The sequence below is a fragment of the Danio rerio genome, chromosome 7 (assembly GCF_052040795.2).
Source record: "Danio rerio strain M-AB ecotype USA chromosome 7, GRCz13ab, whole genome shotgun sequence".
Taxonomy (NCBI): Eukaryota; Metazoa; Chordata; class Actinopteri; order Cypriniformes; family Danionidae; genus Danio; species Danio rerio.
This window is the reverse complement of record NC_141027.1, coordinates 37,492,894-37,515,000: the sequence shown is the minus strand read 5'-3', so window position 1 is coordinate 37,515,000 and position 22,107 is coordinate 37,492,894. Positions and strand designations below refer to the sequence as shown.

The 22,107-nt window shown below is 40.6% G+C and overlaps 2 protein-coding genes across 26 annotated transcripts in view; both read right to left on the bottom strand.

Annotated features, from left to right (window-relative positions):
* sall1a (spalt-like transcription factor 1a) overlaps positions 1-22,107 on the bottom strand; it is a 411,399-nt gene that overhangs the window by 97,263 nt on the left and 292,029 nt on the right. The gene's annotated exons all lie outside the window — the stretch shown is intronic.
* The window catches only part of LOC147843130 (uncharacterized), a 553,038-nt gene continuing 547,960 nt past the window's right edge, over positions 17,030-22,107 (bottom strand). Inside the window, exons 2-3 of the mRNA XM_087260103.1 lie at positions 17,077-18,648; positions 17,030-17,045 (exon numbers count right to left, since the gene is read on the bottom strand). Of these exons, the coding sequence (XP_087116229.1) occupies positions 17,030-17,045; positions 17,077-18,236 (1,176 nt within the window). The 5' untranslated portion in view covers positions 18,237-18,648. The remainder of the gene's footprint in view (positions 17,046-17,076; positions 18,649-22,107) is intronic.

Sequence of the window (22,107 nt, the reverse complement as noted above, 5' to 3'; positions counted from 1 at the left end):
ATGTATGGTCAAATGTCTTACAATTTATACTCTTCTAAACAGCTAAGTCATACATTTATCTTTTTAGTTGTTTTTAAATTTTTTTTAAAGACCAGCGGAAATCTTAAAAATCTAAGAACTTAATTATGAAACGTGTTATTTTGTGAAACAAAGTAACATTAATAAAAAACAAACAAAAAATTCTAAGTTAATCTGTTGGCTGCATGTACATACTTTACATATGAAACGTTAAATAAATCTGCTAATACTTTGTTTTACAGTCCTGTTTCACATGTACTTAACATGTACTGATCATTGTCAGTTTATATACTTAGTAATAAGTGTATTGAATAACAACTGAGTTTAGTCACTATGCCTAAACCAATCCCTAAACCTAACCTTAGGTGAATGTCTTCAGAAACATTTTTTTGTTGTGCTGGTTAAAAGTAATTAATCTAAATGTATTAATATGTATTTTTATATTCTGGGTAAGGCATAAGAGTAAAAAATTTTCATCTAATTTTAATTTGTCAGGCTGATAAATCCAATATTTCTGAAAGGCCAAGAAGCCCAAATTGTCTGTCAACAAATCTAGATTTGTACAACTGGTCACCTCTGTTCATGCAGATCCGACGTTTGCATGGTCACATGGACACGAGTGACAGCAGTAAAAACAAATGCTCATCAAAACTTTTTAAAAACCTGAATGAATATTGGAGTAACTTTTGCACGCTGGAGGAAGTATGACACCAAACCCAAAGTATTTATTTTAGACAGGTAATTCTATGTTCTAAACCTATTTAAGTCACACAAAGCTGATGTAGATTTTGTTGTTACAAATGGGTTTTATGCACAGAAATGTCGTTCAGCCACTGAAATCCTCCAGTGAACGATTGATGTGACTATTTTTGTTTTATAAGGGAACTTTTACAACATAGATAATGTCAATTTTTATTTAGTTTAACAAAACATCAGTAAATAACACTATTCTGCCTAGCCTGCTTCACAGAGGTGAAGTTGGTTATATATTCACATTGGTTCATTTTTAAACAATGACAGCCTGTGACATGCTTCCTATATTGTTGACCATGCTACATTGAGTATTCTGAAATAGCATGCAAGTATGGCTTAGTAATAAGTGTAATTCCTGCACCCCACCGGCCAAGCACTAAGCCTACAGTAGTGGCTTTAGGACAAACCGTGTGAGACAGTGAGACTAGCAATCCTTGCATGGATGAAATATTGCACATTATGACTAGTTTTGCTTGCTACACAACTGAAAACATGCTAGATATAATACTAATTCATTCAGAATTGTAGTATCATAAAGTACTATAGAGTTTTCTAACTGGCGAATGACATCTAGTGGTGATCATAACATGATCTAGTCTCTGTCATCTTTAATGTGCGCGTTCATGATTTCAAGAGGCATGGCTTTGGATGGCAGGGGAGGAATTGTATTTGAAAGAAATTATGCTAACCGGTTAGCATTTAGGCAGATCACCAACTGCACCTTTAACCAGTTTAGTTACCTCAAATGTATATTCTTAGGTAGAAGTAAGTACACATTAAATGCACATACTCTAAAGTACAACAAACGGTGTGTAATATTCAGGTGTGAACTGCATTTTGTTAACTGAAGAATACTTCGCATTTAAGTCAATAACAGCCATCATTTAAACAACCTCAAACTGTTTCAAGCCTTTCTCCCTGAGATAACACATACCGACAAATTTAATTGTTGGTGGACAACAACCAAATATCTTTTCATTAATAACTGTACATCATGGGCCAGAATTTTTTATTTTAAGAACTTTTTCTTTTACTACATTCAAAAGATCAAATATTTTACTTTTTATTGTGCTACATTTCCTAAATATGACAAGGTAAAAAGTTATTTTGAAGGGGAGAAATCATAAGAGCTAAATAAGAACTAGGTAACAGATAAGAGTAAGTACTTTTTTTTACTTAAGTACATTACATTTAAGAACTATTGAAAAATAAGATTTTATGGTATTTGTATTTTTGGGTGAACTAACCCTTTAAGTGAAAAGTGTCGGAACAGAACTAATTTCGATCCGTCATATTACAAAGAGCAACAGAAGGAGGGTGAAAGAAACAGACAGTGTGAGAAAGAAGTCAGGCTTTAAATATGATTTCAGACTGACACAAACACGCTGAGCGAGTGAAACCCATTAGGGCTGCATAATCTCCCTTTTCTGGGCTATAACAATGATTTGAGTGGAGGAATGCTTGGGTTTTGTGGGGCTGGGACATTGATTCAGCTCAGCATTCAAAGTAGTAAATCAAGTCCAACTTCCTATCCTGAGGCCTATTGGCGTAATTCAGCCTGTCTCTGCCATACTAGTCAGTTAGTTTAGAGAGAATACATTCAATACATTGAGCGATCCACTGACAAAGCATAATGAATTACACAGCTTTAAAGTCGCAAACACGCACACACACACACACATGCACAGAGGGACCCAGTTTTAGAGGGAAATTATAAAATCTCATTACTGTGAACCTCACAGGTTGTAAGCATTAACCTACTGGTTTTATGAGGCATTTATGGAACCAAATAAGATGTCCTTTTTTATCAAATTCCATTAAAGCTGATTAAAAAAAATAACAAGTTACAGGAGATGACGTTGTAGTGGAATGCAAGCATTTTATTTGAAATGAGTGTTCTTTGAAAATGCTAACCAGTTATTGCTTTCCCCCTTCCTTGTCCCACTCTCATAACACACACACACACTCACTGCCTATTAATTACTCACTGCTGCAGTTTCTCTCCGCTGTATAATTTTTGCAATACTCTAAACTATTGTACATTCTTATTTAAGATTTTAAGGAATGGGATTCTCACATCAAGAGGATGAATAAGAGAAAGACTACACACAGCTGGTCTAGTCTTTCAGTGCTTGTCCTATTGTAATCTGCATTAGTCCCATTGCAGTAGAGTTCAGTGGGTCAAACTCTTTAAGTGTCTGTAGGGAAAGATTCAGCTCTGAGCATGGCCACCGGTTGCCAGCAACACACACACACACACGCACGCACAAACACTTGCACACGCACACCACTACATATGTACACTAAACCCCCACATATGTAGACAACATTTAGACAAAGTAATGATCCACACATTCATAACTGCTACATTGATAATGAAATACATGTTGCTCAATATGAAGTTGAGCTTGTTTTAATGTTGTAAGTATGGGAATTATAAATGATCAATAGTGAATCATAAATTGATTATAATTATTAATTATATCATGCTTAAATTAGAATTAAAAAATTGAAATAAATGTATTACCATAAATATTTGAAAATAGTAGTGTGAAATTAAACTAATGAACATAAATTATTATTTAGAAATCCAAACAGTAAACAGAAATAAATAGTCTAAACATTTAAATGCATAAATATAATAATGCATCACAGCCGGAAGCAATTATACTGTGTGATAATCACTTATTTCATTATTTATTATTACATTAAGTATATTTTTGCTTAACAACAGCTTTTAAGCATTACTATAGTCACAGCAAAGCTAGGCTTTCAATTCCTTGCTTAAGTAAATGGTTCCTTTCTAAACACAGCATTGATACAAAGTTATTATACAGTTGTATTGTCGGTTCAAAACATCAACTTTGAGTTAATACACTTACTAATGGTTCAAGGACTGTGAAATACATATTGCTCAATGTTACTTTTGCTTTTTTAAAGATGCTGTAGGTAAGTGTTTGACTCATGAAAAAGTTTTTAAAGCATAAAAACACTATAATCTGTCTGCAGATATTTAAGAAAAATGCTAATTGAACAATTGTTTATCTAAAACCAATGGTGAAGTCAGATACTCTGTTTTGAAAATGTGCATTACGTGCCAGAACGTCTGTCTTTGTTTTGGTCATTTAACCCGACAAATGCCAGTTTAGCCAATTAAACTTCAGCACCCCGGGTTGCCTTGGTGGAAAACAGCATATTACATTCATTTAGTCAGAAAGGCTCTCAAAGTACAGTATGCGTCTATGACCGAAATGCGACCTCCAGTGGACAGTAGTGATGAGATGCAGATTCAGAGTTCCACATGAGGTAGTTATTAATAATTAGCAAATAATGTAAATATTACAAAATTAAATATTAGGTGAGCAGGTTACATCGTAACCCATGACGTACAACAAACTATGTGACGAGATTTGCAGTGATGAACAATCTGTTTGCAGATGAAATAAAACAGAAATTTAAATAAAGCCATTAAGAAGCACCGAATTGTGCACTTACGGCACTTCAATGAAATGGTAACGTTTATAATCTATTAATAACACATTAAACCTATTCAACAATATTAAATGTACATGCTGAATCACTGATGTGTTGGCGTGCACTGTGTCACAGTTCTCAAATTCAATTTCAAATGGTTTATTTTATTTTCTAAAACTATCTGCTGCTGCTTTTAGCAGTATGGCAATAAATGTCATGTAAAATGGCATTCAAACGCGCATCTTTAGCATTTACCACTGAATAAAGCACACGAGGTGTACCTGAAGTCATCAATGTCATAGTTTTCTGTTGATCAGCTGCAAGAAATAGCCATTTCTAAAACATAAATTTTAGGTGTTGGCTCGAACAAAAACTGCTTTTGGTATGAAAAATAATCCTTCTATCGTGCCGTTGCTTTTATTTATAAAACGACTTATATCAGCCTTTAGGCTCAATAGTCAGGCACACTCCTGTTGATGTCATCAATCTGGCAACCTCTGTTTGTGTGTTTTGAACCAGGAATGCAATACCTAGTTCCACCACTGGGTGTCAAACTTACATACTGCACCTTTAATTTTGAAGATGTAAAAATAAATATTCATAAACTAAACTAATGAGGATGTACTTCTTTGTAAACCCAACTATACTATGAAAAAACCCATCTTAACACTTACATACTTTTAATAAAACATGCATACAATAACGATAATGATGTTTTTTTTTTTTTTTTTGGCTATCAGCATTCTTTAAGTGCTATTTACTATTGAACCTTTCAAAAACATTAATGACAGTGATACACAAGGTTATAAATGTATAATTAAAAAAACGTAACTTCTGGTCGATTAACACATTTATAAATAATATAAAAAATATGAAAAGCATATTTATCAAACAGAAACAGTTTATGTAGCTCAGGTTATTTCTGTAGATCTGAAATGAACATTCATATATTTGACTCTTTAACTACACCCATGAGCATAAGTACTTTACTGCAAATCCAACTGTAATCTGGAATAAGACCATTCCACATAAAAACCTGAGCCATATGTTGTGTGAGAGTGAGGATGAGTTCAGTCAAACTTGAGCAGGCTCATGGGTTTATCTCGCAGAAACGCCTCATTCTCAAAAGAGGGTTTTACAAAGAGAGATAGACGGAGAGAGAGAGAGGATTGCTTTCCGCATGTCCTTCAAGGAATTACACTAACACACAATTGGCTTAAACAGGATTTTCACCACTAATCTACAGTTCTGTTGAAGCCTTTCTTTTGTTAAGTTTATGTTGTGATTTAAGCATGCTCTTTTTTCATGGTGATAGATTTAAAAATGTCCTTTTCATCATCCGGCACAACACAACCCCCCCTGACCTGAACCATCTTCATGACTGATGCTCTGTGTAATATAACCAATGTCTGTGTGAGAGAAAGGATTTCACATGCCTACAATAAATAAGAGGCAGCGTTCAGCAGGAGACTGGAAGGATAACACTTACGGCGAACACAAATTCTTCGAATGACAGAAAGCTCAACTTGGGCATTTGTCTTTCTGCCAGAGAGCAAATGCTGCAGATGCTGTGACGGGGCGATCAGTTCAAACTCCGTGCTCTTCACGTCAGACACACAGTCATGCACATCTTCTGTGCACTTTTATTTCATGTCAAAAGTTTGGCATTGGTATGATTTTTTAAAATAGTTTGTTAGCCAACTAAGATCGCAAGTTTTGTCATTGCGAACATGTTTTGGTGTTTCCCCAAATCCATCGTCTCAACAAATATTCACAAGCAGTGTCGCAAGCTTGTGTGATTGCACTTTCACATCTAGAGCTGTAGTTAGAAGCAGAAGTCCTGACTGTGTTTTATTCCAAGTTACCCCATCCTACATCCTATTCTTTTCAAACACTTCACTATTTATTGAATGTCTCTGAAAATAAAGCGGTTTAAATTTTATGTAATTTGCTTAAAAAAAAAAAAATTGTCAAGTGCAGCGTTTAATGATCTTCAGATGAGCTCTCTTCATAGTGTACTCTCAGAACACTGTTATTTTAAATGTAAAGGGGTGTAAAGGTACAGAACGCTCATGGTTTGGCAAACAGTAAGAAAGGGGTGATCCAAAAGCCTAATCCAAAAAACAGGCTCAGGTCAGGGCAGGCAGCAAACAGTAATCCAAGAATCTAAAACAGCACACTTTACAGATATACACAACTTAAATGACTGTGAATGTGGTGCTTATACAGGGGAATTACCAACCTAAGTCACACATGAAGTCACACAGGTTCAACCGCGTATACCAGTTGCAAAAAAAAAAAAAAAGAAGACCAGTTGTAATAGCAAACATGTTGTGTTGTGCGGTAGGATGGCAAAATCGAAAGTCTAAAAATAGAAAACTTAAATTTTACCGTACACCACACTGCTTTAATGCCAACTGCAGACGTCTTTGGCTAACAGCCATCAGAAGAGCTGAATGGAGTGAGGATCTAATTAAAAATGCTGGCTTCTGCAGTTCTCATTTCATATCAGGTAAGTTCACGTACAATTGTACACATTACTCATTTTTGATTGAAGAAATGATTTTAGAAAAAACAGTTAAATATGGTTAATTAAACTGCGGACACTATGCTTAGAATGAAATGTAAAAATGTAAGTTCATGTACCCTGCTGTACAGGTTCATTGTCAGAATGCAGTTGTTTTGCTTGTTGATGATTACCCAGGTCTTATAAAGTTCCGTCTTCTTGTATTTGGCTAGGCAGAACCTCGATTATTAGCAGTACAAAGTTTTGAATCTGGTAATCATGGATCATTATTTTTTGCACATGACGACGCAGAACAAAATTATAGTCATCCAAAGACATTTCAATTAGACACTTGTATATTTTGGGCTGGATGCTTGGCCACTTTGTCTTATCCAATATTCAATAGGTATCGCCTGTCAGACAAACGTCGGTCACTTTAACATTAATTTTGCCTAATAACTGTGCTTATCACTGTGTTACAAGCTGTTATAATATGCTGAAAGCATTATATAAATAATAGAAATAATATGTAATCAATATAACATATATCTAATATAACAACAAACTCTGTACCGTATCGGATGTCATTCCCTCCCTTTAAATGCTAGCGCTCCAGTTTTTTGTCTGCAACTTCGCTGCGGGCGCACCCTGAACATTTACAAAACGGTTTTTCGCCTATAGGCTGCGTCCAAAATCGGCTATTACTCAGTAGGTACTGCATTTGAATTTACCGTTAGAAAAGTATGTTCTATACAGTATGAATGCAAGTAGTGTAAATAGTACTATATCTGCTATTTTGTCATGATCATGTGACCTACTCATGTCAGTTGCGTCGCTTCATTCCCATTAAAAAATTCTCCTGCAGGGCATCATGGGAAAGCAAAGCGTCCATCGGATGCGCACTTCAGAACCTTGCAAGAAGTATTAGGTCATCTGGGCACTTCTCGCAATCTGTTTTTTGAATTCTATGAATTTGGACATACTACTTAGCTCACATACTGTTTTTAGCGCACTATAGAGTATGGAAGAATGCAATTTTGGTTACATAAATATAAGCTGTAAAAATTATCTGTAGCTGTGTGTGTGTGTGTGTGTGTGTGTGTGTGTGTGTGTGTGTGTGTGTGTGTGTGTCATAGTCCAGATTGGTATCAGCTGTAGTGGGTAATCAGTGTCCGCATTGACACAAAGTATTATGGGGATTGCAGTACTGGTGAAGTAAGCATTTGGCTGGGTTGCTCTTTAGTGAATCTTGTAAGCACTTCAGCAGATAACCATAAAAACACAATGAGAAAGATACAGACAGCACATCATCTCTCAAATGTTTAAGTTCTAAGTTATAACCTGAATAATTTGGGCACATAATTATTGGCCAAAACTGAGTATGTTTGTTTAGAAGCAAAACTTAATTTGCATAACACCCATTCACATGTTTAGATGAGGGACTTCTCAAATAGCAACAAACACTGTGGGCTTCTGGTCCCACATGCACTTGAGCGCTTTCAAAACCAGGGTAAAAATGATGGCATGAATGACATATGGCACACGTCACTTTGCCTTTCATGTGAAAACATCCCAAACTTTTGAGCTCTCTGATTGAATATTGCAGATGGACATAAATTTAAACATGCACAAAGACAGATCAGAGAGTTTTTAAAGAAATGGGAAAAACACAAAAATGAAATAAAAAAAAATGTAAATGCTGAAAAACTTCAATTTACATATTGAACCATGGAGGTCATACTAAGCAGTTCAACATAATAATAAATATTGTGGCATCTCTACAGCAGTGGTTTGTGAGGAAACTAAGTGACATTTATGATTTACAAGTAAAAATTTCAAACATGTCAAATACAATTTTAATTATACATGAATGGTTTTAACTTAAAATGTATTTGTATATTAAATATATATGCAACATTCTGCATTGATTTGGGTCTCTCTAAATTGTAAAAATAATTCATTAAAATGAAAGAATAATCACAACATTTTTGTGTTAAAAAAAGATTCTAAAACTAAATGTAATTATATTAGCAGCAATATATATACTATTTTTATTGAAGCAAAGGCTCAATTAACTGTATCAAAAATATTGTGAAACTGCATAATATTGCTACAATTTTAAGAATTCTTGTTTTTTGTTTATTGATAATACTTACATTGCTTTTAAAGCTGATTTATCTTAAATAAATGTTGTATTTTTTTATTTTCTTTCAGCTAAGGATCCTAAATGTATAATGTATCCCATTTTCTATACAATTTATTAAGTAGAGAATATGTGTTTAACATAAAAATCTTTATTAATTAGCACCAATAACAACTGATCATAATAGATCACCAAATCAATTCATAATAACTTCTGAAGGAACTTATGTTCAAGAAGGCTGGCGTAATGTCTGAATCAAATAAATACAGTATTTTAATCTTCATTTATTTCTAATTGCAATAATCTTTTTTTGCAATTGAACATTTAGAACTGTATTTTTTATTAAACTTTTATACTTTTTAGCTAAATTTTCTCGTTTTAAAAATATGAAAAAACCTTACTAAGCCTAGAATTGTGACTAATATAGTTGATTATTCTCATACTATATGTCATATGTCCCTGATTATGCTTTTACAGATTTATGATTCCTGAGCACGCTGACAAACCAACCCACACTAAACACAAACAATCAATAATGGCACCGTTATACAACAGCAACAATAGGACAATGTTGCCATTATACAGATATTTATACCCAGTCCACAATGCTGATTTCACTCCTCATTTATAGGGGCTTCCTCATAAATCCACTGCAGGCTAATGTGGCTGCTAATGCACAGTAAACGACCAAACGCCTTATCGATCAGCTCCACTGAGGGCTTTTTTAACACCTTTAAAAGTTAGAATGACACAAAAAAATATTCAAGGAGAAACATGCACTTACCAAGTCTGTAGACAAAGGAAACAAAGCTCTCAACCGTAATTTTCTGACATTCAGAATGTTGTAAAATTGTGCTTTAATGCTGGGGCACAATGAAGTGTGTGTACATAAGGAAGGAACAATACATTACAAAAAATTATTTTAAATACAATAAATTTTTTAAAAAGGGAGACAATTGTTTTCCATTTTTTTAATGAAGTTATACAATTAAAAATGTATTTAAATATTTAAAAATAGATCAAGATTTAAATAAATTATGAATTAAAAATTTAAATAAAACATAAACAAAATAAATTTATATAAATACAAATTATGTTAAATAAATAATTAAAAACATTTAAAAAGTCAGTTAATTTAAAGTCAAGTTAATACATGTAAATAAATAAATAAAAGTAATTAATTAATTAATTAATTAATTATTATAAGAACATAAATGTAGTGTAAATTAATAAAAATGAAGTAGTTTTAATAACACTTTAGAAAATTCATAAAACTCACTCAAAATTTTTTTTTTAAATCAAATTAAATATGTAGCAACAGAGAGATCTTCCATACTTATTCATTTATGTGTCATACTTCATTTATAATTTAAATATATTTGAAATGATAGTATTATATAAGCTGTATTATAATGTATACATTTATGGGTGTTTCCCAGTGACGGGTTGCTGCTGAAAGGGCATCCGTTACATAAAACATATGCTGGATAAGTTGGCAGTTTATTTCACTGTGGCGACCCCTGATTAATAAAGGGACTAAGCTGAAAAAAAAAGAATGAATGAATGAACAAATGAATGAATGTTTAATTTCATATCTATTCATAAATTCATGTTTAGTTTTTGTTTTAGGAAATATGCTATCCATAAATTTCAGCATGCTTTTATTAAAGCTATCACATACAACAAATAATTACAATATCAGAGCTTTTTTTTTTTACTTCATAGAATTATGAAAATGCCCCACATACAGTGCTCAGAATATAGAAGTACACTCCTCACAAATCTATCGTTTAAATTCATATTTTTAATAAGGCAAGGCAAGGCAAGGCAAGTTTATTTATATAGCACATTTCATACACAATGGCAATTCAAAGTGCTTTACATAAACAAGAATAAAAGAAACAAGTAAAATAAAAATAAAAACAAATAATAAAAATGCGTAAAAACAAAACAAAACATAAAAACAGGTAAAATGTGATATGAAAGAATGAAGAAGAAGAGAAAAACATGATAGTGCTATCTGTCGGACGCAGCACAGTGCTCATTCAGTAAAGGCACAGCTAAACAGATGTGTTTTCAGTCTTGATTTGAATGTGCCTAATGTTGGAGAACATCTGATCATTTCTGGAAGCTGATTCCAGCAGCGAGGGGCGTAGTGGCTAAAAGCCGATTCACCCTGCTTTGACTGAACTCTTGGAACTTCTAGTTTAAATGATCCTAAAGATCTGAGTGATCTGTTAGGTTTGTATTGAGTGAGCATATAATAGGAAGCTATACAATATTATATTTGTGCATATACATTAGATTAGTCAGTACTGAAGTCAAATCTGCAGCTTTTCTAAAAAAAAAAAAAGAAAAAAAAAAAGAAAACGCACAATAATGGTCCAAAAACTATTACATCCAAATTTATATGTTATAGAAAAATATCAAATACAAATAAAAAAAAAGGGAAAAAACAAGAAGCAAAAAAAAAAAAAAAAAAAATTCGAACAACTTAGTGGAAATTCTGTAGGTTGTAATTTTTTTTCTTTCAATTTTTTAATATTTTTGGTGACTAAAATATTATTTTAATAAATATATCTGTTTAATAAATCTGTTTTGCTTAAAAGCATCAAAATATATTACCTATATTTACTGAGAAATGGAGAAAAATATTCATTTTTAAAATGGCGTGTAATCAGTTATGCTGAGCACTGTAACTATGAGAACAAAACTGTCCATATACATACTAGAATGAAGTCAACACAGCAAAACACTAGACAGAAATGAAGCAAATATTGCATAAAACTAACATTTTTTTTATTCAAAACTTGTCTGGGTGTTTGCCGAAAATCTATTTAGGCCAGCAATTTACTTCTTTTTCTTTTTTCCACATTTCTTTTATCAACGCACCATTTCCCCCGAGAGTTCATTCCCATATATTATGTAGTTTTTTAAATAGAGGGTAACAAAACTCCTCCTCACTGATGGACAGACTGAAAGAATGTGTTCATCTAAAGAAACATTTTTTTCTCCCCCTTCCCCTGTATTAGCATATGTTAACCCATGCATTGGATACATCAAGATCCAGCCAGCATTATGAGCTATATTAATAGGTGGAGGGGACAAATAAGTGTGAATTAAGGGTGACTAAAGCTACATTTGAGTAAAACAAATCTTTAAATTTATCTTTAAATGCAATTGCAATGAAAATAAAGTATTAATCTGCTTCCCAAATGAATTCAGAGCTGTCTGGCGGAGGTTGACAGCTGAGATTCGACTGTTGTTGTGCAGTCGACAAACAATTTTCCCTGGCTTCACTGCCTCTCAAAGGATTTCTCTCTCTCTCTCCCTCTCTCTCGCTTTCTGTCTTTTTGTGAATATTGGGGAATTTTTTTCTTCTGAGATGTTCATTCTTGGCCCCAAGTATAATGTGGTGTAAAGCATAAAAAGTCACTTGTAAAATATTTAATTGGGCAAGTTAAACTTGCTGTTTACAAACAAGGAAAAAAGTAAACGAGGGAGAAGCACAATGCGGTAATTGATTTAAAAAGCGAGGCTAATAACCGATTTAAAGTTCTATAAAATAATAAATGATTTACAGAGTTTTTGTATGAATTGTGTTAAAAAGTAAATTATTTGTAAAGTTGCAAGAGAACGTTCGAGGTTACAGAAGTAACCCTTCGTTCCCCGAGGAGGGGAACGGAAGTGCCATGAATGGGAGGATTCGGATCAGAAGCCGCTTATCTGGAGAGTATTGAACGGGCCAATGAATGAAATTAATTGGCAGCGTAAGCTTGCGCAGGTGTGCGACATCTGCAATTATCTCAGCATATAAGCACACCTGAAGCCAGCAGACGCCATCCTTTTAAGCTGAAGAGACTTTCAAACAGCTAAGGGACAGTCATTATGGCGACGGAATATGGCACTTCCGTTCCCCTCCTCGGGGAACGAAGGGTTACTTCTGTAACCTCGAACGTTCCCCTTCGGTTGGGGAACTTCAGTGCCATGAATGGGAGAATATGGAAAGCGCCATAATGACTGCACCTTACCAACACCCCCGATGAGGAGATAGTCAAGCAAGCGTGACGCACCCACATCATGGGGGGCGCGGTCCTCCAACGTGTCCCTGGCCCTAATTTATCCTACTTCAACAGAAGTTTTACGGATTTAGATATATTTTTTTGGGAAGTCGTGAGCATCTAGATAATTCTAGGAAATACGACAGTACGTTGGGAAGCGTGCAATCCCGATAGGGAGGACGCTGCGGAGGCCATCCGTTACCCAAGGGGGGGATAGATGGCAGAATTTACCTATGGACTAGCCCTAAAAAGGGGGAGTACGCATAGCAAAGAGTGGTTAGCGGAGAGGGAAGACACGGGTCCGCCCAGGGGGGGGACTTAACCGTGGCGGAATAAGCATATGGGATCGCCTAGTGGGGATCACGCATAGCAGGCACCTATACCCAAAACGCGGGCTGACCAGCGGGCAGACCTACAACGTAGTGGGCCAGCAAGTGACTCCTCCGCTGAGTCAGTGCTGGGGGCCACGGAGGAATCTGCAGGGCTCACCTGACGGGGAACTTTACTGACAGATAAAAAAGGCGCACGTACCTCCGTGTTAGGGAGAATGGCGCAGCAAGCGTGTTTCAACACCCTACCGAGTTGTCTCCTCAATCACCAAAGGTTACCTAATACCCTTGAGGAAACCGGCTCCACTCGCAGATTGTAAAACCTTGCAAATGTGTTGGGTGTCGCCCAGCCCGCAGCTCTACAGATGTCTGTTAGAGAAACGCCGCGTGCACGCGCCCAAGAGGATGCAACGCTCCGAGTGGAGTGTGCACGTACTCCCGGGGGACACGGCTGACCTCGACTCGAATAAGCGAGTGAAATGGCATCCACAATCCAGTGGGATAATCTTTGTTTCGATACGGCACTTCCCTGCTGCCGACCGCCATAACAGACAAAGAGCTGCTCAGATGATCTAAAATTCTGAGTACGGTCCACATAAATGCGCAGAGCGCGAACTGGACAAAGTAAAGAAAGGGCTGGGTCTGCCTCCTCCGGGGGCAGCGCTTGCAGGTTCACTACCTGATCTCTAAAGGGGGTGGTAGGAACCTTGGGCACATAACCGGGGCGGGGTCTCAGGATAACGTGAGAGTAATCCGGCCCGAATTCCAGGCATGAGTCACTGACCGAAAATGCCTCCAGGTCCCCGACCCTCTTGATGGAGGCCAACGCAACCAGCAGAGCTGTCTTCAGGGACAGAATCTTAGAGATACTGATTCGAGTGGCTCAAAGGGATCGGATCGCAGACTCGTGAGAACGAGGGCGAGATCCCAAGAGGGCATGAGAGGGGGGCGAGATGGATTAATTCGCCTAGCACCCCTAAGGAACTGGATGACCAGGTTATGCTTTCCCACGGTGCCGCCAGCTACCGCGCTATGATAAGCGGAGATGGCGGCCACGTAAACCTTGAGAGTGGAGGGCGACAGCCTGCTGTCCAACTTCTCTTGAAGGAAAGAGAGCACAACACTAATCTGGCAATTTCGGGGGTCTTCTCTGCGAGAGACGCACCATTCAGTGAATAGACTCCACTTCAGGGCGTAGGCGCGCCTCGTGGAGGGGGCTCTAGCCTGAGTGATGGTATTAACCACCGCAGTCGGTAGGTTACCTAAGTCTTCCTCGCGTCTAGGGACCACACGTGGAGGTTCCAAAGATCGGGGCGAGGGTGCCAGATGGTGCCCTGTCCCTGAGAGAGTAGGTCCTCTCTCAAAGGGATCCGCCAGGGGAGGGCCGTCGCGAGGAGTGAGAGCTCTGATATCCAGGTCCGGTTGGGCCAAAGGGGCGCAACTAGCAGAACCTGTTCCTCGTCCTCCCTGACCTTGCACAGAAACTGCGCGAGCAGGCTCACTGGGGGAAACTCATACTTGCGCATGCCCCGAGGCCAGCTGTGGGCCAGTGCATCCGTGCCGAGAGAGCCCTCGGTCAGGGAAAAAAACAACTGGCAGTGAGCGTTCTCGGGGGAAGCAAACAGATCGATCTGGGCCTCCCCGAATCGCGCCCATATCAGCTGAACAGACTCGGGGTGGAGTCTCCATTCTCCAGGGCGTAACAGCTGTCGTGAGAGCGCATCGGCTGCACGATTGAGCGTGCCTGGGACGTGAATGGCGCGCAGCGATTCAGCCGCGGGTGACTCCAGAGGAGCAGACGGCGGGCGAGCTGAGACATGCGGCGAGAGCGCATACCCCCCATGCGGTTGATATACGCCGCCGCCGCCGTACTGTCCGTCCTGATCAGCACGTGTTGCCGCTCCAGCACCGGTAAAAAGCGGTGGAGAGCGAGGAACACTGCCAACAGCTCTAGGCGATTGATATGCCAATGCAGCTGGGCACCCTCCCAGAGGCCCGCAGCCGCATGCCCGCGACACACGGCCCCCCAACCCGTGTTGGAAGCGTCTGTTGAAACAACAACATGGCTGGACGCCTGTCCTAGAGGCACACCGGCCTGTAGGAACGAGGGGTCGTTCCAAGGGCTGAGGGCGCGGCGACACAGCGCAGTAACCGAGACCCGGTGTGTGCCCGCGTGCCATGCGCGTCTGGGGACCCGATCGTGAAGCCAGTGCTGAAGTGGTCTCATATGGAGCAACCCGAGCGGCGTGACGGCGGCTGCGGATGCCATATGCCCCAGGAGCCTCTGAAAGAACTTCAGTGGGACCACTAGTTTGCTGTCGAGCTCCCTCAGACAGTTCAGCAACAGGCGAGCGCGTTCCTCGGAGAGGTGCGCTACCATGGTGATCGAGTCCAGCTCCATCCCGAGAAAAGAAATCCTCTGCACGGGGGCGAGTTTGCTCTTTTCTCGGTTGACCTGAAGCCCCAGTAGGCGGAGATGCCGAAGCACCTCGTCCCTGTGCATAATCAATTGCTCCCGCGAGTGGGCTAAAATCAGCCAGTCGTCGAGATAATTGAGTATGCGAATGCCCGCGAGCCGAAGGGGCGCTAGGGCACCCTCCGCGAGTTTGGTGAAGACCCGCGGAGACAGAGAGAGCCCGAAGGGGAGGACCTTGTACTGCCACGCTCGACCCTCGAACGCAAACCGCAGAAATTGGCGGTGGCGTGGAAGAATGGAGACATGGAAATACGCGTCCTTCAGGTCTATGGCTGCAAACCAATCCCGAGGAGGAACGCATTGGAGAATGCGCCTCTGCGTGAGCATTCTGAACGGCAGCTTGTGCAGACAGCGGTTCAAAACGCGCAGATCTAGGATTGGCCGTGACCCACCGCTCTTTTTGGGTACGATGAAGTATGGGCTGTAAAACCCACTCTCCATCTCGGCTGGAGGAACCGGCTCGATTGCACCCTTCGCCAGGAGGGCAGCAATCTCCTCTCGCAAGACAGGGGCGGACAGGGGGTTGACCCTGGAGAAATACACGCCCGTAAACTTGGGGGGCCGTTTCGCGAACTGAATCGCGTAACCGAGTCTGATTGTGCGTATGAGCCACCGTGAGGGGCTGGCCCGCGCTAACCAGGCAGGCAGAGCCCTCGCTAATGGAGTCATCGCTACAATCGCTGACGTACCAGCGGTGGGGCAGCGCGGAGTGGGTGTGCTGATCCGGGAAGCACGAGGGTCCCGCGGAAAAGCTGGAGGAGAGCGATTCGCTCTGGCTCCGCACCCTGACTCCGGAGAGGGGGCTGGAGGGCTGAGGGAAGGGAGACCGTCCCCCCAGCGCTCGTGAGCCACTGGCGAAGCACGTAGAGTCTGCGAGCCGGAAGGCAGCGCGTCCCGGACTGGCAGAACTCGTGCAGTCACATCCGGGGAAGGGAAAAAGTGCTCTTTTACTGATGTTTTGGTGGCACTGAAAAGTACCGTTGTTATCGGGGCCCCGCCCTCCAGCGGGGAAAGAGCAAGTTTCCTCTTCTCCGGATGGCCTGTCTCAGGGACGCTTCGCGGTCCGTTTACCGGACTTAACGGCGCCCTGGGCAGGAGGGGCTGCCTGCTTTCGAGGTGAACGCCGCGCCGGAGGCGCAGGCGGGGGCGGGGCAGCACTCGTTGGCGGGCGCCCTCGGCGAGGAACAGCGGAGGTGGATGGCTCGGCGGGCGGAGCGGGCTTACGGCCACGCCGATAGATGACATTGCCCATCGCATCCGACTGCTCTTTCACCGCCTTGAATTCCTGGGTGAATTCACCGACGGTGTCGCCGAACAGGCCAGCCTGGGATATGGGCGAGTCAAGAAAGCGAACTTTGTCAACGTCGCGCATATCGGCCAGGTTTAGCCAGAGGTGGCGTTCCTGAACCACAAGTGTGGACATCGTCCTCCCCAGCGCACACGCGGCGGACTTAGTAGTCCGAAGAGCATAGTCGGTCGCGGTGCGCAGCTCATGTAATAAGCTTGGGTTGGACCCGCCCTCGTGCAGCTCGGCCAGCGCCTGCGCTTGGTAGCGCTGGTAGGTGGCCATCGCGTGCAAAGCAGAAGCAGCCTGGCCCGCAGCCTTATAAGCTCTGGCTCCGAGGGAGGCAGACAACCTACAGGCTTTGGACGGGAGGCGGGGCAAACCCCGCCACGTAGAGGCGCCGCGCGGACAAAGATTGACCGCGATAGCGCGCTCCACTGACGGGATCGCCTCATACCCCCTGGCAGCTCCGCCGTCAAGGGCGGTGAGGGCGGAGGCACTCGCAGCACGGGCAGAGAAAGGTGCCCTCCAGGACTGCGTGAGCCTACTGTGCACTTCCGGGAAGAAGGGGACGAGAGGCTTCGAAGGCTTCGCCTTCTGGTCCTCTACGTAGCACCCATCTAGTCGGTCCGGCCGCGGAGCTGGGGGATAAACCATCTCCAACCCCACGGCCGAAGCAGCCCGGGAAAGCACGGCTAACATGTCCGCTTCAGGATCCGATTTGACAGCGCTCACCTGCCCGGAGGGGGCGAGCGGGTCCGGATCTTCGTCGGACAGTGAAAGCCCACCCTCCGATGCCGCGGAGGACATCTGATCTCCGGTGTCAGCGAGTGTGAGAGCTACCATCTGGTTAGACGGATCACTCTCACCACCCGAAGCTTGGATGGAGCGCCGTGAGGAGCGAGAGGTCCGCGAGCCCATGGGCGGCGGATTAGCTCCCGCTGAAACCCTCAGATCTGCCCGAGCGCCCGCTGCTTTTTTAGAACAAGAGGCAACTGGGGTGGCTCGCTCTCTTGCGAAAGTTAGCCGCGATCTTAGCTGTGCAACGGTCATGGCATCGCAATGACGACATGAACCGCCCGCGAGCACCGCATTAACATGCTGGACCCCCAAACATGCAATGCAGTGATCGTGTCCATCATCCGGAGACAGGAAACCCCCGCATCCAGAAACGCACAGTCGGAGCGCCATCCTGAAAAGGACGTGCTGCACGACTGTGTTGCTCTTTTAGGAAAGTTGCAACTATACGCACCGCTCTGGAGGACCGGACCCAAAGAACCGCAGGCAAGGGAGTAACCCAGCTCGACCGTCTGCCACCGCGAAGACCCACTCTGGACCGGGAGACACACTCGTTCGCTCTGAAGTGCTGATCAGCAAGAGGAACCCTCATCGACTCACTCAGAAAGGATCTGAAGCGAAAAGGATGGCGTCTGCTGGCTTCAGGTGTGCTTATATGCTGAGATAATTGCAGATGTCGCACACCTGCGCAAGCTTACGCTGCCAATTAATTTCATTCATTGGCCCGTTCAATACTCTCCAGATAAGCGGCTTCTGATCCGAATCATCCCATTCATGGCACTGAAGTTCCCCAACCGAAGGGGAACTGTTATTCTGAACTCTATGATACAATACTATAGCTGCGTCCCAAATGGCACACTATACACTATGCACTCATGCACTATGTACTTATGCACTTACACACTCAACAGGATAGTATATGTATGTAGTGCTGTCCCAAATGGCACACTAATGTTTTTTTACTAAGCGGAAATTCAAACCGTTTCCCTGATGACGTTTGACTGTTGCAAATCAGTGAAATAAACGACTGAATTATCAAGTAATACCTGCCGTGAGTATTGCCGCATTTACCATCCGGAGGCGCTATAATCACTCTCGTAGGAGAATTTTGATTTCACTATCCAAAATAAATAAAGTTATTCAACACGTGCGTCCGATCGCTCCGCCCCTTCCGCTACGTAAGCAAACCTGCGGTCGTTTAGTGCGTGAAGTGTCCATCATTACACACTTCATTTTAGCGGCTGAATGAGTGCATCATCCGGGTAATTAAAGTGCACTTATTATTTTGAGAGTTTTCAGTGTGAACACACTACTTACACTATTTATACTACAAAATGGCGTAAAATAGTGCATAAGTATGCGATTTGGGACGCAGCTTATTTCTGTTGACTTTGTGATGATTAAATGAAGTGTGCTGAAAACGTTATGTTCTCTCTCTCACCCACACTGGAGAACTATACTGTAGGTGGCATTACTGCTCTTAATGCTTTTATTTTTGTATTGAATGCAGATAGATTGGATAGATTTAGATAGATTTTTTTATTATTTGATCTAAAAAAATCTAATTGGTTTATTTGCTTGATTTGTGAAGATTTTAATTCACAAATGTTTATCCTTGACGTGAAATATGCCATTAGACATCAGAGAGAGAGAGTGTGTCGTTTTCTGATTCTCATTACTGGGAAGAATAAGACTGCTATATATTTACTTCACCAGAAAAGAGAAAATTAAAGATTTTTATCTTGTCTCCCTTTTTTTCATTTTGGTTAAGTCAAGATTGTTTTACAGTTCATATTTTTGAGAATATATGGTGCACTGACAAACTTCAGAATAATAAAGATAATAAATAAATATAAAATAAAATAAATATATTTCCCAGAGATGGGTTGCGGCTGGAAGGGCATCCGCTGCGTAAAAACTTGCTGGATAAGTTGGTGGTTCATTCTGCTGTGGCGACCCCGGATTAATAAAGGGACTAAGCCGACAAAAAAATGAATGAATGAATGAATAAAATAAATATACAAATAAACAAACAAATAAATGAATATACAGTGCCAATAGAAAATCATCAAACCCCTTTAAAATATTTACTTTTATTTGTTATACTGCCGGAAATTAAATCACATTCCAAATAACTTTTCCACCCTTTGAAATGTTTGTGAAGCCTTCTCTAACCTGTGCCTCTCTACAACTTTATCCCACAGATCTTTTGAAAGCAGTTTGTAATGTTAGTAAAGGTATATATTTTTACAGGGTATGTTGATTTTCTATAGGCACTGTATATTTCTATATTTTAATGATATATTACATTTTTAAAGGGATATGTCCGATCTGTCATCTTTTACTCATCTTCACTTGTCAAAAACTGAGTTTTTCTGTTAAACATACAAAAAAGATGTTTTAAAAATGCTGAAAACCTATAACCATTGACTTCTATAGTATTTGGTTTTTCCCTACTATGTAAGTCAATAGTTAAATTATTATTATTTTTTCTTTCAAAATATCCTTTTCTGTCCAACAGAAGAAAGAAACTCTAATAAGGTTTGGAATAAGTGGACGGTGAGTAAACAATGACAGAATGTTCATATTTGTGTGAAATATCCCTTGAAGTGGAGTTTAGCCATTCTTGGCTCCCTGTACAGTTTGGCTCAGAGGATACAAAAAGTCAATAGTTACATTTTAAATTGGGCAAGCCAAACTTGTTGTTCACATAACTGACAACATACAGTAGAGGACAGAGAACAACAACATGTAGTACTTGTTTTTAAGAGAATCGAACCAAAGTTTATGCTGCATTTTATGTTCTATAAACCAAATAATGATTTACCAAGTTTTGTAGAAATGGCGAGTTAATGAAACAATGTTGCTCTATTCAGGTTACAAAAAGGGCTGATATTTTTCACCCTTAAAGGTTTGGAACACTTGATTTATTGCTCTTTTGAATTTGTAAAAATTTTATATAGTGTGTTCAAATCTTCCTCTCTCTACCGGCGTGATTTTTTACTTGATGGTGAAGTAAAACCTCAGTGGAAAGCAATGGAGAACTGCAGAAATTAGTCCGGTATGTCCTTTTTGTAATGAAAGAGAAAACATTTTTATGTCCTTGTGAGATGTGTAAGGTAGGGTCCATTGTTTGTGTCATTGGAAAACATTTTCGGTGTAGTGAGACTTTTTTCTGTTGAAATGTTTATCCTTGATTTTAAATATATAAAGAGTAATATATTTCCTTGTCAAATAACATTTTGTAATAGGACAAGCAAAAATAGCTGTGTATATGAGCGTCAGAAGGAACATCAAAAAATATGTAGAACATAGTGCAGTAGCATGGTACAAGCAAGGATTTTAACTCATTTTAAGTACTATGTACTAATGCACACTTATTCCAAAATGGATTAAATACATGTATTTCCTCAAAATTCTACACACAATACCCCATAATAACAATGTGAAAAAACATATTTTTTGAAATTGTTGCAAATTTGGCAGCAATTACAGCATCTAGTCTTTTTAAAAATGATGCCACAAGCTTGGCACACCTGTCTTTGGGAATTTTTACTCATTCCTCTGGCAGTACCTCTCAAGCTCTATCAGGTTGGATGGGAGGCGACACTGTACAGCCATTTTCAGATCTCTCCAGAGTTGTTTAATAGGATTTAACTCTATGCTCTGGCTGGGTCACTCAGACATTCATCGAGTTGTTATAAAGCCACTCCATTGATATTTTGGCAGTGTGCTTTGGGTCATTGTCCTGCTGGAAGATGAACCGTCGCCCCAGTCTAAAGTCAACAGCACTCTAAAGCAGATTTTCATTCAGAATGTCTCTGTACGTTGCTGCATTCATCTTTCCCTCTATCCTGACTAGTCTTCCATTTCCTGCTGCTAAAAACATCCCCACAGCATGATGCTGCCACCACTATGCTTCACTATTGGGATGATATTATCCTGGTAATGAGCGGTGCCTGGTTTTCTCCAAATGGAACGCCTGGCATTCACTGCAAAGAGTTCAATTTTAGTCTCATCAGAGCAGAGAATTTACTTTCTTTTGGTCTGAGAGTCCTTCAGATGCCTTTTGGCAAATTCCAGGTGAGAAGTGGCTTCCGTCTGGCCACTCTCCTCTCTTCACAGAATAACGCTGGAGCTCACACAGAGTGACCATCTGTTTATTGATTACCTCCCTGACTAAGGGCCTTTTCCCCCGATCACTCAACTTAGCTGGCTGGCCAGGAAGAGTCCTGGTGGTTCCAAACATCTTCCAATTATGGAC